The sequence below is a fragment of the Balaenoptera acutorostrata genome, chromosome 12 (assembly GCF_949987535.1).
Source record: "Balaenoptera acutorostrata chromosome 12, mBalAcu1.1, whole genome shotgun sequence".
Classification (NCBI taxonomy): Eukaryota; Metazoa; Chordata; class Mammalia; order Artiodactyla; family Balaenopteridae; genus Balaenoptera; species Balaenoptera acutorostrata.
Window position 1 is genome coordinate 74,061,581 of NC_080075.1, and position 14,561 is coordinate 74,076,141.

The following is a 14,561-nucleotide window of genomic DNA, read 5'->3' on the forward strand; positions in this document are numbered from 1 at the left end:
TTTGGGTGTTGAATTTTCCTCTATAATCCTTACCTAGCCCTTCCTTTCTCTGTCCTTTGTGTTGTTCCACCCAAATTCCAGATACTCCCCTCATGGTCCTATGACTGAAAGTCTTAGGTATTATTTTCTCATACTGCTCAGGGGAAGAGAAAGATTCTCACCACAGGTGACCATGTCATAACTCAGTCTTCTTCTTGCTACACAGAAATAGTACCTTTTACATTTATTGTGATCTGTTTCTATATTTTCTATTTTGTTCCACCAGCAGTCTGTAAGAGTGAACATTTGCCTATTTATCCTGTCCCAGAAACACATTGCTTCAATAAAACTCTAATTCAATTATTATTATTCAATAATTATTCAATTCAGTAATTCATTATTCACTAATATTCTAATAATGTTCTTAGAGTACATTTTAATATCTTCTTAAGCAAGTCTCTCATCATTTATTTCCCAGAAATTTCTTGGCAATTTTTATATGTTTATTTGATACAAACTTGGGGGTTTTGACTAGAATTGCATTATGTGTATTTTTTTTTTTAAGATCTCTTTTTCTTTGTTTTTGTTTTTAATTAATTAATTATTTACTTATTTATTTTTGGCCGTGTTGGGTCTTCGTTTCTGTGCGAGGGCTTTCTCTAGTTGCAGCAAGCGGGGGCCACTCTTCATTGCAGTGCGTGAGCCTCTCACTATCGTGGCCTCTCTTGTTGCGGAGCACAGGCTCCAGATGCGCAGGCTCAGTAATTGTGGCTCACGGGCCTAGTTGCTCTGTGGCATGTGGGATCTTCCCAGGCCAGGGCTCGAACCCATGTCCCCTGCATTAGCAGGCACATTCTCAACCACTGACTGTGCCACCAGGGAAGCCCCCATTATGTGTATTTTTTTTTTAATAGTTTTTAATACTTTATTTATTTATTTTATTTATTTATTTATGACTGTGTTGGGTCTCTTAGTTTTCGTGTGAGGGCTTTCTCTAGTTGCGGCAAGTGGGGGCCACTCTTCATCGCGGTGCGGGGGCCGCTCTTCATCGCGGCGCGCGGGCCTTTCACTATCGCGGCCCCTCCCGTTGCGGGGCACAGGCTCCAGACGCGCAGGCTCAGTAGTTGTGGCTCACGGGCCCAGTTGCTCCGTGGCATGTGGGATCTTCCCAGACCAGGGCTCGAACCCGTGTCCCCTGCATTGGCAGGCAGACTCTCAGCCACTGCGCCACCAGGGAAGCCCCCATTATGTGTATTTTTAACATGGAAATATCTAAATTAGATAAACATAACTGAAAATCAGCCTGGAGATGCTCAATGTTTTTCTTTTTCTTTTTAATTAATTAATTAATTAATTTTTATTTTTGTCTGCGTTGGGTCTTCGTTGCTGTGTGTGGGCTCTCTCTAGTTGTGGTGAGAGGGGCGTACTCTTTGTTGTGGGGCGCAGGCTTCTCATTGCGGTGGCTTTTGTTGTTGCAGAGCACGGGCTCTAGGCAAGCAGGCTTCAGTAGTTGTGGCTTGCGGGCTCTAGAGTGCAGGCTCAGTAGTTGTGGCACACGGGCTTAGTTGCTCCGTGACATGTGGGATCTTCCCGGACCAGGGCTCAAACCCGTGTCCCCTGCATTGGCAGGCAGATTCTTAACCACTGCGCCACCAGGGAAGTCCCTCTTTTTTTAAAAAAAACATATTTTATTTATTTACTTATTTGATTGGCCCGGGTCTTAGTTGCATCAGGCAAGCTCCTTAGTTGCAGCTCATGGGCTCCTTAGTTGTGGCATGCAAACTCTTAGTTATGGCATGCATGTGGGATCTAGTTCCCTGACCAGGGATCAAACCCAGGCCCCCTGCACTGGGAGCACGGAGTCTTAACCACTGTGCCACCAGGGAAGTCTCTTCATCATCTCCTCATCATTTTCTTTAACAAAAGGTTTTCCTTTATTTTCTTTGTTGTCCTCCATCTTTTCAGTTTATTTTATTTTATTTTATTTTATTTTATTTATTTATTTACTTATTTATTTATTTATGGCTGCGTTGGGTCTTCGTTGCTATTAGCAGGCTTTTTCTAGCTGCAGCGAGTGTGGAGCACGGGCTCTAGGTGCGTGGGCTTTAGTAGTTGTGGCATGCAGGCTCAGTAGTTGTGGCACGCAGGCTCAGTAGTTGTGGCTCGCGGGCTCTAGAGTTCAGGCTCAATAGTTGTGGTGCACGGGCTTAGTTGCTTCGCGGCATGTGGGATATTCCCGGACCAGGGCTCGAACCACTGTCCCGTGCATTGGCAGGCGGATTCTTAACCACTGTGCCACCAGGGAAGTCCCCGTCTTTTCAGTTTTTGACCCTCACCAACTTCACAGTACCAAAAGACAGTGGTCCTGCTCTCTCCCACAGAGAACTCTTATCTTTAGATACCCAAGATATCTAGCAGCCTCTTCCAGAAGGCTTCTTTGGGTTATTGAGTACTACCAGCAGAGAACTGAGAAGGGAGATATGGAAATGTGCAAATAAGTTGCCTTATCCCTCAGATATTGTGAGTTGTGTTTTTTTTTTGAAATTTAAGGATGCCACATATCTCCATTTATATTACTATAGGAAAATGAAGTTGATTGCAATTAGAAGGGAAAATGATATATGTGTATTTTCTACAGATAATTTATTATATACCTAAAACTCTAGAAAATATGATAAATGTATATTAGAATTAGTAAACTTTTAACCAGGTTTCTACATAGAAGATGAATATTCCAAAGCCTGCTTTATGTCTTTTTAAGTGATCTCGTGATAGGTCTAAATACAAGAGACTATCGTAATATAGATAACTATGGAATCATTATATTTTACACCTGACACTAATACAGTGTTATATGTCAATTATATCTCAATTTAAAAAAAGAGAGCATGGAAATGTGTTCGTTCCATAACTCAGATTCAGTCTGGTGCAGCAGTATGCAGGGAGATTAATATTGTTTGTTTCTGTGTGTGTTTTCTTTTTCTTCCCTGTTTTAATTCTGGACATTTAAGGCTTGTGCTAAATGAAATAGATTAAAAAAATTATTTTTCAGATTTATTGAGGTGTATTAACAAATAAAATTGTAAGTGAAATAGAATCTTTAGAGAATATATTTGTGATACTTCTGTGAGAGAAATTTGTCTTGACTGAAATGTTAGATGCTGAATTGGGATTAAGAAAATTATAGAATTATTTTTTCTTTAGATATCTGGGAAGGAGTTTTACATCCATTTTCTCCATGGCAGCCTTTCTAGATTTATAGACTTTTTATAGTTTATAAAATGTGTTTATATCAAATGAGTGTTGATTTGTTAATTTTATCTTAATTCAGTGTTACATAGGATATTCAGAGACAGAAACTAATCATTGTGTTCTCTCTCTCTCTTTTTTTTTTTTTTTTTTTTGGCAGTGGGACTTCCCCTCTTGCATGCCTGAATGCAATGCTGCACACAAACTCCCGAGGTGAAGAGGGCATCTTCTATAAGGTTCCAGGTAGAATGGGAGTGTATACTTTGAAGGTAAATATATTTGTTAGGGAGTCATTTTAAAAGTGAAAACAGGAAGTAACTACATGTAGTAAATAATACTTGCATCATAGAGACAGAATTCTGTTCTTGAAAAGCTTACTTTCAGGAAGAGGTAAAATTTTCAATCCCGTATCCAATACCTTTTTTTTTTTTCTAATTAATCTGTAACCATCTGTAGGTAGATTGGAGAAGTAACTTCATTTTTCATTCTTTGCCATAGTATTATTTTGGAAGGATGAAATGAAAATGACTTCCAGTGACTTTTAAAGGGCGTCACATATTTAAATAATAATGAGTATTACTGTGGAGCATACAGCCTTGATTCTTTATATTACTTTCTGATTTAATTCTCCATTACAATTCAAAGTTGTGGTTATAATTCCTTTATTATGATAGAGAAAGCCTAAGTTCAGAAGATTGGATTTTCTTGCTCAGTGTTGGCCAGATAGTATCAGAACCAGAATATGAATCCATATCTGACTGAATTCCCATGTTCTTTTACCGTAACAGGCTTGCTAAGTTCTATTTCTGCACTAAAAAGGGACCTTGACTTATCAGTGTCCTTTCAGTTACAAACAGAAAAACCAACTCAAATGAGCTTGAGTGAAACAGAGAATTTATTAGTTCACATAACTGAAAATTCTAGGGAACCTCAGCCTGAATTTAGGAGCTCAAATGATTGTCATCAGGGATGGGTCCCTCCGCTTTCTTTTGGCTTCATTCTCAGGCAGGCCTTCTCCTCATCGTACATGACTTCACTCCCAACCCCCACTCTGCAAGCTGTAAGTCTGGAGAGAAGGAGTCTCAGGAACTGAAGCAGGAGCCCTTTAGTTAGTCCTGATGTGGCTTAATTGGTTTGGCTTGGCCCATGTGCCTATACCAGAATGATCGCCATTGCCAAACATATGGAGTCTTCTGATTGGCCACTCTTAAGTTCATTATCACCCTTGATGTGAAAGTGTGGTTAAGCCCTCTCAAGCCAGATGAATTGAGGCAAGGGTTGTTTCCCAAAGGAAATTTATCAGCAGAAGAAGAGTTAATGCTTGGCAATCAATGACTATGTCCATGTATATGTGGGACTCTGTCCCCTCTTACCTTTTTAGTTTTGGCTGTAGTCATCACTGTGCTCACTGGTTGTGTGTAGCCCACTAACATTAAAAAGATCTAACTTACCCATAATACCTCCTTTTAAAACACCTTGTTGAACTTCACAGGGTTACAGGGATCTAGTCCCACATAGAGCTTTCTGTGTTTCTTTTAGGTTTTAGTTGTTCTAGACCTTCTATATTGTTAATAACACTTATTAAATGCCTATTCTATACCTGACACTGTAGAGGCTATAAAGAAGGATAAACTATGGTCCCTGATCTCTTGAAGCTCACATAGTTACTGAAATAATTGCATGCTCACAAAACATACTGTGCTGTAAAGTACTGTGAGAGCATAGAGAAATAAAGATTAACCTTGAATAAAGGGATCTGGAAGTTTTAGTTTGTTTTTCTGTTGTTTTAAAGTTGTAAAATTTGAGTTGAACTCTGGCAGGTAAATAATGGAAGGAAGGGCCTTCCAGGACAAGGGAATAGCTTAAGCAAAGGCACAGATAAAAGGATTCAGAATGGATTTGAAAGTAAATTGGAGTGGTTAGACCATCTGTGTGTGGTCTAGTGTGGTAAGGAGTCAGGATGGGGTAAATGTTAGGTGAAGAACAAACTTTGGAGGCTTTTGAAAACCTGACTGAGCGGTTAAGAGAGAGAAGGAGGGAGGGTAGGTATGTGTTGAGGAAACGGCAGAGGTTTTTTTGAAGAATAGCGTGATCAAATCATGTTTAGGAAGATAATTCATGTAGGATACACTTAAGAGTAAAGCAAGAAAATTTGTCAAAAGGACGGTTATGATTGTTTGGAAGAGATAATTGGCCTAAACTGTGAGAGTGGTGAAAGAGATGGAGGCAAGGAACATCAGAGAAATAAAACGTAAACTATTTGGAGTGGGTAAAAGAAGGGGTGCAGTGATTCTAAGATTTGGGGCATGAGTTGATCCTGGAGGGATCACAAGTTTAAGAAGACAGTTATATTTGTATTTAAAGTACTTGTTGAACTTACAGATCAAGAGGTCTTGTTTGCAATTAACTCTATAAAAGTTTCCTGTATTTTGAAGGAAAGGATAGAAAAATAAAGGATATGTATTTTAAGAAAGTGTGAAATGGCACTGGAGTATAAACATAAGTGGAAAAAAACAGTTCCTTATTAGATCAGAGGTTACTATCTTGACTATAATGTTGTGAGTACTAGTTATAGGTAGGAGGGTCATGTGTCAGAATTACTTTTTATCTGATTATAAAAACAAATTATGTGGGAAAACAAAAAATATATTGAGAAGAAAAAAGAATCATCCATAGTTTTATAACTCAGAAATAACATTCACTAATGTGTTTATTTATATGTATATATTTTACATACTACATAGATACATAGTAGCTAATATTTATTGAGCTCTTATCATATGCCAGGCCTTGTTCTAAGCATTTTATATTTATTAACTCATTTAATTTCAGAATGATCTTTTAAGGTAGGTACTGTCACCCCATCTTATAGACAGGGAAACTGAGGCATGAGAGTTTAAGACTTTGACCAAGGCTGCATAATTAAGAGAAGATAAAGCCAGAATTCAAACCCCCAAAGTCTTAATTTCCTAGTTCTTGATCTTACAACTACCCTGTTATATCTCTCACATACTGTGGCTGACACAGGTGTCCTTTCCGATTAGCATTCTCACTATCCAGTGCAGAAACCAAAGATTCATGTGTTGTTTTGTTTTTTTTTTAAACCATTCCTTTTGTGTTTGACTCTTGCTACTTACTAACCAATTTTTGGAACCAGTTAGATTCAAATAATGCACTATCACTTGCTATCCAGACTCTTAACTGAATTTACAGTACATAGTGGTACTTACATACACACAAATATATATATATATATATATATATATATATATATATATATATATATATATATATTACATGGATGATGGGTGTACATACATTTTAAAAAATTGTTATTATATAGATTTTATCCTGAACATTTCATCATTTACCTGGATTTATATATACCAAGTTTTTTGTCTAATTTAAGCCTCTGTGTTGTGCCTGCATAAGATTGTCATGTATAATTTTATCTTTGAGTATGGATGGAAGCATTAACTAATTTGACCCAAAGAAGAGAGATGACAGGAATTCAGAAATTATTGCTGGTTCTGCTACTGAATCTTATAATACTAAAAATTAATCAGCACAATAAAAAGTCACAACAATGCATAGCAGAAATTTAATTCCTATTTGCTGAAATGGTAATGATTAATCCTAATTGGATGCCTACATTTTCAGAAAGATGTGCCGGATGGGGTGAAAGAGCTATCAGAAGGTTCAGAAGAAAGCAGTGATGGTCAGTCAGATTCCCAGAGTTCTGAGAACAGCAGCAGCAGCAGTGATGGTGGCAGCAACAAGGAGGGAAAAAAGAGCAGGTGGAAAAGGAAAGGTAAATCCACCTGATCCCTCGATACAGTACTGAATGCTGTAGGACAAATGCCCTTGTTAATAGTTCCTCTTTTTCTAGACCCCACGTCAGTTAGTCTCTTTCCCTTACCAGTTAGATCAGTACTGTCCCGTGGAATTTCCTGCAGTGATGGAAGTGTTCTGCATCTGTGCTGTCCAACTCAACAAAGTAGCCACTAGCTACTTGTGTCTTTTGAGCACTTGAAATATAGCTAGTGTGACAAAGGAACTGAATTTGTAATTTTATTTTAACTAAAATTTAAATAGCTACATGTGGCTAGTGGCCATCACATTGGATAACATGGCTCTGGGTTTTACCTGGGTTTATTTTTAGCTCTTGGCTGCCCGTAGCCTTTTTTAGGATGCTCTTATTTTATTTACCTCTCTAATGCTCTCTTTTAAAATTTGAGGACTTAATTGCTCTAAGAACTCTCTCCTTACTAGGAAAATAATGCTTTTCATTTCTACTAGCAAAGACTAAATTTAGTCTGCTGGTCTTTGCTCTCATCTCCTGCTTGGTTTCTGCTTTATAGCTTACCCAAAAACTTTCTTTAGGGAATAATATCTTTGTTGCCGCAGCTTCCCTGGGATTAATTTTTCCAGTTAAGGATACATTTTATTACCTCTTCTTCTAATTATTTGTAGCTTCTTGTCAAGAGTCTTTTTGAAGAGGGGAAATCATTTTTACCCCAATATTGATAAATTTAGCCATACATGGTGGGACAGATTTTAAGCCAGCTCATGCTGGTTCCTTTATAATGACTGATATAGTGATATTCCAGAGCAATACAGACATCCAAGAGTTTCCCTAGCTTGGATGACCTCTTACGTTTGAGTCATAGGTGAGTTGCCTTTGGATCTAGAAGTTAGAGTGATGCTTGTTGGAATACTTGACTCATTAATTTTAAGTACCTCTAGAACTATTGATTTTGAACTATAACAGAAAAATCATCTGCTTTATTATCATTTCTGTGTTAATGTGTGTGCTACTCCTGGAGAAAATTCAGGTAATTGGTGGCATTATCTGTGCTCTCTCATACAGCTACTGCACTTGCAAGTTGGGCAAATTTTGAAACCAGAGGATCCTAGCTTTAAGATCACAACCAGTTAGAGAGCAGCTCAGACAACATGTGTTAGGAACAAATGGAATAAAGGCAAGGCAAGGTTGGGACCTGTGACCAATATTTTTGATATGTGTTTTTTTAAAGTAATCCCTGTCAGTAGTGGAAGGAGATGTGTCCAGGACTTTACGTTTCTCAGAGTCTACTAAAGACCTTTTTTTTTTTTTTTTTTGGAAGGATAGAGCCAAAAGTATTAAGGGCTCTGTCTCTCCTCTGCCTCTCCCCAGTTTAAATTTTTCTTTTTAAGTTTGGGAATTGTTGATCTAGGATTAGGAACCAAGCCAAGTCATCAGGCAAGAGAGACAGCTAGATTCATAATTTCTGGATGTGGCTGGAAACAGGGAACTCAATACTAAAGGAGGTCAGACTAGTAAACTGGGAACAAAATCTTGGTTGTGGAGGTCTTTGCTTTTCAGTAGCTCATATGCTGCAGTGGCTGTTTTTTTTCGTTTTTTGTTTTTTTAACATCTTTATTGGAGTATAATTGCTTTACAATGGTGTGTCAGTTTCTGCTTTATAACTGCAGTGGCTGTTTGAAGTAGTGGTTGTTTTGTGGTTGTGAAAGTCTCTCTCTAAGGTAAATGTCTTGTGATACAGGAGGATTTAAAATAACAATAGAACCCCATTGTCCGTAGCTTAATGGGTAGATTAAAATAGCATAACCTTGCCCCACACTCGGCATAATAATAGAAGATATTAACAGCAAGGTAATAGCAAATTCAAAATTGTGGTCCACATAAATTATTTTTGAACTGACTCTGATTCATTCTTCTTCTAGAAATTGTCACAATATTACTTAGCCTCAGTTTACGTAAGATGAGATGTTCAGCCTGATGATTGTAGCTATTAAACTGAGTATAGAATGGCCTTTATGTGGTGTTTGGAAGGTGGAGATGAGAGGTGCACATGGTGGCATATGGACATGCTAACTACTCTAGCAGCTCTGATAGTCTTCAGAAATGGATAAATGCTGAGCGAGCAATAATGAAGAATGATTTAGTCTCTCATAGGATGTGCTTCTCTCATTCATGGGTCATGCATATGACATAGGCATAGAAATGTAAAATTTTAGGTTTATATTATATATTTATGAATGTTTTTGTAGTCCAATGCAAGTTAAAGTGGAAAACTTGTAGTTAGCAGTGATAGTAGCAGCATGCTGCACAACAGTTCTAAGTCAGTTGCAGTTATTAATAAAGGTAAAACAAACTAAATGTGCCTATTCCTTTTTCTTATTTAGGGCTTTTACTCTCAGTCTGACATCACTTTATTTCAAATGCATTGTAAGACAGGAAGAACACTGAGATAGTATCAAAACCCACTTCCTTTTATGTACAAAAATAAAGAGCTCTGACAGCAAAACTGATACTTGTAGTTGGAAATCGATAGAAACTCTCCTGATATAGGTATACCTTTTAGCCAGATAGGAACAGAGAACAGAACTTTGAAATTCAGTCCAATGTTAACACTAGTTTATTGATTTCTGTGTAAGGTGGAAGAACTTAGAAGTTTGTAGTTCTGATTCCTAATTTTCAGACAGGAAACATTGTTCAGAGACGAGCTTTTTGGAATTCCAATCCAAGGTAAGATGGAATAACGCCAGAAAAATGATTAAAATCAACTTTTCTGTTGCTTTTTTGTAGGACTGTAGCTAAGTGAAGTCTCTGCCTTTTCCCTAAAATATAAATACTGCAGCATGGAGCAACTACAAAAGCATTATTTTTATCTTATGAAAAAAGTTTTATTAAATTTTGGTCTGCTTTCAAAATGTTAAGAAAAAAATTAAGTGAAATATGCTTTTTCACTTATAAGGTGTTACTAATTCTTTCCAGGAACATGAGCTCATTTTAATTTTACTGCTTCAGGAATTTGATACATAGTGTGTTTGGAGTTACTTAAAATACCGTAGACCTGTCTGCCCTCTAACAGCATTTATATGTGTGTTAAGTTACTGAATAGTGATGATTATATATATATAGAAATGTCACCTTTAAAAAGTATACTGGAGAGAAAAACTCCTTTGGGCAAAGTTAATAACTTACATGGTGAAAGACCTTTGGGAGAGATGCTCTCTTCTCTCCTGGGGTGATTAGTGTCTGAGTTGGAGGTTTTAGCTTTGTCATGTATTAAAGACAGTTACACTACTAGGACTTGGATAGTTAGGGTACCCAGAAGCGAGGGAAGGTGTTCAGGTATGGCCTCTTCATCTTTGGTTAGGGGACTGTTTGAATATAATCAGGAGCCCCAGCCTGCTCAGTTTGGAGTAGACTGTACTTGGTGTGAGGAGAAGGGATTTAGAACTAAAACGGTCTGTTACTTCTGGAAATGAAATTCCTCTAAAGAAAGACTACTGTGAAAATAAAACTCTCCCGTAAGAGAAGGATTGCTGTTTTTGACCATGCACTCTTTCAACTATTAATCCTTCAACTATATAAAGCTCAATCTCAATTTTGATATTACTGCTCCATTATTTCTGTTAGTCTCTCTAATACTTCAGAGGGGCCCATTGAATGTCTTCAGGAGAAACTAAAATGCTAAGTCAGAGATTATTTACTAAAGCTTTTAATTCAAATGCATCTAATATGAATAGTCCATTACCCTTTTGACCTTGTTCAATATGATAATCATTTGTTGAAATGGAAAATTCCCAATGCTATAATATATCTGAAAAATGGTACCTTCTGATCTTATACTCAGGGGATGGTACATATGTATCCAACAGCCTGAAACTACTTCCAGTAAACTGTGTAAAACTGGCTTTAATAAGCCTCAGTTCTAAAATTTGTTTCAAATATTTTTCTGAAAACACTTAAATTTGAGTTTAAAAAGATCTCTCTACTAGGTTGCTGTTTGGTTTTTGTGTGTGACATTTTTGGTTTTTTAAATCAAATAATGAGTGCTTTTGATCAGAACTTGTTAACCTTTTGTTATGTCTATATGTTTATATGAAAGCAAGCATTTTTGTTTCTAATCAGATACTAAATAAGTTCTTAAATGAGTGCTTTTGACTCTGTTGCGCCATCCACATTGGAGGACTAGTAGTTCAGGATATAATCTTGAGAAGTGTTGTTTAAGCAGTTAGTTTATTTGCAGAACCAAAGAGTTTTAAACTCTTTGTTTTTCAAGATTTTTTGGTTCTTTTGGCTCATCTCATTTCCATGTAAATTTTAGAATCAGCTAGTCAGTTTTCACATGCCCCCGCTCCCATTAACCTGCTAGGATTTTGATCGGGATTGCATTAAAACTGTATGTCAGTCTGGGCTCTGTTGCATGTTTACATTAAGCCTTTCAATCTATGAAAGTGATATTACTGCATTTTCTGCAGTTTTCTTTCATTAATATATAATTTTCTTTGTAGAGGTCTTGTACATCTTTTATTAGATTTATTCTTTGACATTTTTTATTCTATTATAAATGGATTTAAAATTTTTTCATTTCATGATTGCTTATTGCTAATACATAAAAATACATACAAGGACTTCCCTGGCGGTCCAGTGGTTAGGACTCCACACTTCCACTGCAGAGGGCATGGGTTCAGTTTCTGGTCGGGGAACTAAGATCCCACAAGCTGTGTGATGTGGGCAAAAAACCAAAAAAATACATATAGTTAATTTTTATAAATTGATTGTCAATGTCTGTGAAGGGTCTAGGATTCTGTCCTTTTTGTAAGCTAACAAGTTAGCGTTGTATTGGTTCATGCATGTTGACAGAAGATGCAAGACTCCTGGGTCAGAGAAAAAGGACTTTATTACAGCATAGCAAGCAGTATGAACATGGCATATTTGTTGTGTTGGTTCCTCTTTATCTCCAAGTCTTCCATGGTTGATGAGATAATGGGCCCAGGTGCATGCTACTCATGCTGTTGGTTTGTATCTTAGCCAAGGAACACTGAGGTTGAGGAGTTCAATTGCTCCTTCCCTCCCTCCCTCTCTCCCTCCCCTCCATTTTTATTGAGATACAATTGACATACAACATTGTATAAGTTTAAGGTGTACAGCATAATGATTTGACTCACATATGTCATGAAATGATGACCACAGTAAGTTTAGTGAACATCCATCATCTCATATATTGAAATAGATACAAAATTAAAGAAATTAAAAAAAATTTTTTTTCCTTGTGATGAGAACTTTTAGGGTGTACTTTCTTAACTTTCATATATAACATACAGTGGTATTAATTGTATTTATCATATTGTACATTACATCCCTAGTACTTATTTATCTTCTAACTGGAAGTTTGTACCTTCATCAGTCCCCACAACCTCCCCACCTCTGGTAATCACAAATCTGATCATTTTTTCTATGAGTTTGTTTTTGAAGTATAGTTGATCTACAACATTGTGTCAGTTCCTGGTACAAAACATAGTGATTCCATATTTCTATATTTCAGAATGATAACCATGGTAAGTCGCGTTGTCCTCTGTCACCACACAAAGATATTACACCATTATTAACTATATTCCCCATAGGGTAGGATACATTACATGCCTGTGGCTCATTTATTTGGTAACAAAGTTTGTACCTCTTAATCTGCCTCACCTGTTTCTTTCTTCCCCTCACCACCATTCTCCCCTCTGGCAACCACCTGTTTGTTCTCCATATCTATGGGTGTGTTTCTGGGTTTGTTTGGGGGTTTTTTTGGCCACAATGCACAGCTTACAGGATCTTAGTTCCCTGACCAGGGATTGAACTTGGGCCATGGCAGTGAAAGTGCCAAGTCCTAACCATTGGACTGCCAAAGAGTTCCCATTCTGTTTCTGTTTAGTTTTGGTTGTTCATTTGTTTTGTTTTTTAGGTTCCACATATAAGTGAAATCATACAGTATTTGTCTTTGTTCTTCTGGCTTCATTTAGTATAATATGCTCTCTGGATCCATCATTGTTGCCACACATGGTGACAAGATTTCATTCTTTTTTATTGCTGAGTAATGTGCCACGTTGTGTGTGTGTGTGTGTGTGTGCATGTGCTGTGTGTTTGTATGTACATGCATACATACATAGCACATCTTCTTTATCCATTCATCTGTTGGTGGGCACTTAGATTGCTTCCATATCTTGGCTGTTATAAATAATGCTGCAGTGAACATAGGGGTGCATATATCTTTCCTGATTACGTTTTTGTTTTGTTTGGATAAATACCCAGGAGTGGAACTGCTGGATCATGTGGTAGTTCTATTTTTAATTTTTTGAGGAATCTTTGTTCTGTTTTTCCATAGTGGCTGCACCAATTTACATTCCCACCAACAGTACATGAGGGTTCCCTTTTCTCCACATCCTCGCCAGCACTTGTTATTTGTTGTCTTTTTGATGATAGCTGTTCTGACAAGTGAGAGGTGATATCTCATTATGGTTTTGATTTGCATATCTCTGATGATTAGTCATGTTGAGCATCTTTCCATGTGCCTGTTGGCCAACTCTGTGTCTCCTTTCAGGGCTTTTAAATAGTAAGTGGAAGAGCCTACTTTGGGAAGAGTTAACTGCCTTCTCTCAGAGTTGCTGACTGTAAATACAGCATTCAGGGACTTGCATTCTTGCCATACCCAGCAAGTACTTGTAGCAACACTGAGGGCCCGTGGTGGATTGCCTCTCCCAACATTGATATTGTATCCAGCAACATTTCTAAATTATTTTCTAATCTCTAATGGTTTATATATAGGTTTATTCTTAGGATTGTCCACATATACAAACGTGTGATTTATGAGTAGTGGCAGTTTTATTTTTTTGCCATGTTATACTGGCTAGGGCTTCCAGTAAAGAGTGACATAGGAGTGGTAACATCAATCATCCTTTTCATTCTCTATATTTATAACGTAAAGTTTTGAATATTATGCCATTTTAAGAATGATGTTGACTATAATAGGTTATTGTAGACACTCTTTATTAGATGAAGTTAGTTCCTTTCTATTTGTAGTCTAAGAGATTTTATAATGAACAGATGTTGAATTTTATCAGTTGCTTTTCCTTCATCTACTATTTCAGTAGATATATTTTTTTCCTTTATTCTGTTAATGTGGTAAATTATGTTGGAACTCTCATATATTGCTGGTAGGAGTATAAATCGGTACAACCACTTTGGAAAACTGTTTCTCAGTATATACTATAGTTGAACATGCATCAGAATCACCTGGAGAGCTTATTATGATGCAGATTCCTGGGCCCCACCTTCAGAGTTTCTGGTTCAGTAGATCTGGGCTGGGATCTAGTAATTTGCATTCTAACAGATTTTTAGATAGTGATGGTTTTGTTCTTGGTACAACACCTTAGAAACCGCTGGTTAAGACGTTGTAGTAATAAGAGCAAAAGACTAGAAATTACCAAAATACTCATAAGAGTCCAGCTGAAGAAATTATGGTACATCTGCCAGTGGAATCTTATGCAGGTGT

General features: G+C 37.1%; 1 protein-coding gene across 3 annotated transcripts in view; it reads left to right on the forward strand.

Annotated features, from left to right (window-relative positions):
- ASXL2 (ASXL transcriptional regulator 2) overlaps window positions 1-14,561 on the forward strand; it is a 279,668-nt gene that overhangs the window by 223,211 nt on the left and 41,896 nt on the right. The window contains exons 2-3 of one of the 3 annotated variants that reach the window (XM_057558280.1): window positions 3,387-3,497; window positions 6,889-7,039. In XM_057558280.1, the coding sequence (XP_057414263.1) occupies window positions 3,420-3,497; window positions 6,889-7,039 (229 nt within the window). In that variant the 5' untranslated portion in view covers window positions 3,387-3,419. Of the gene's footprint in view, window positions 1-3,386; window positions 3,498-6,888; window positions 7,040-14,561 lie in introns of those variants that run through there. The other 2 variants (XM_007191266.3, XM_007191270.2) reach the window with 2 other exon arrangements.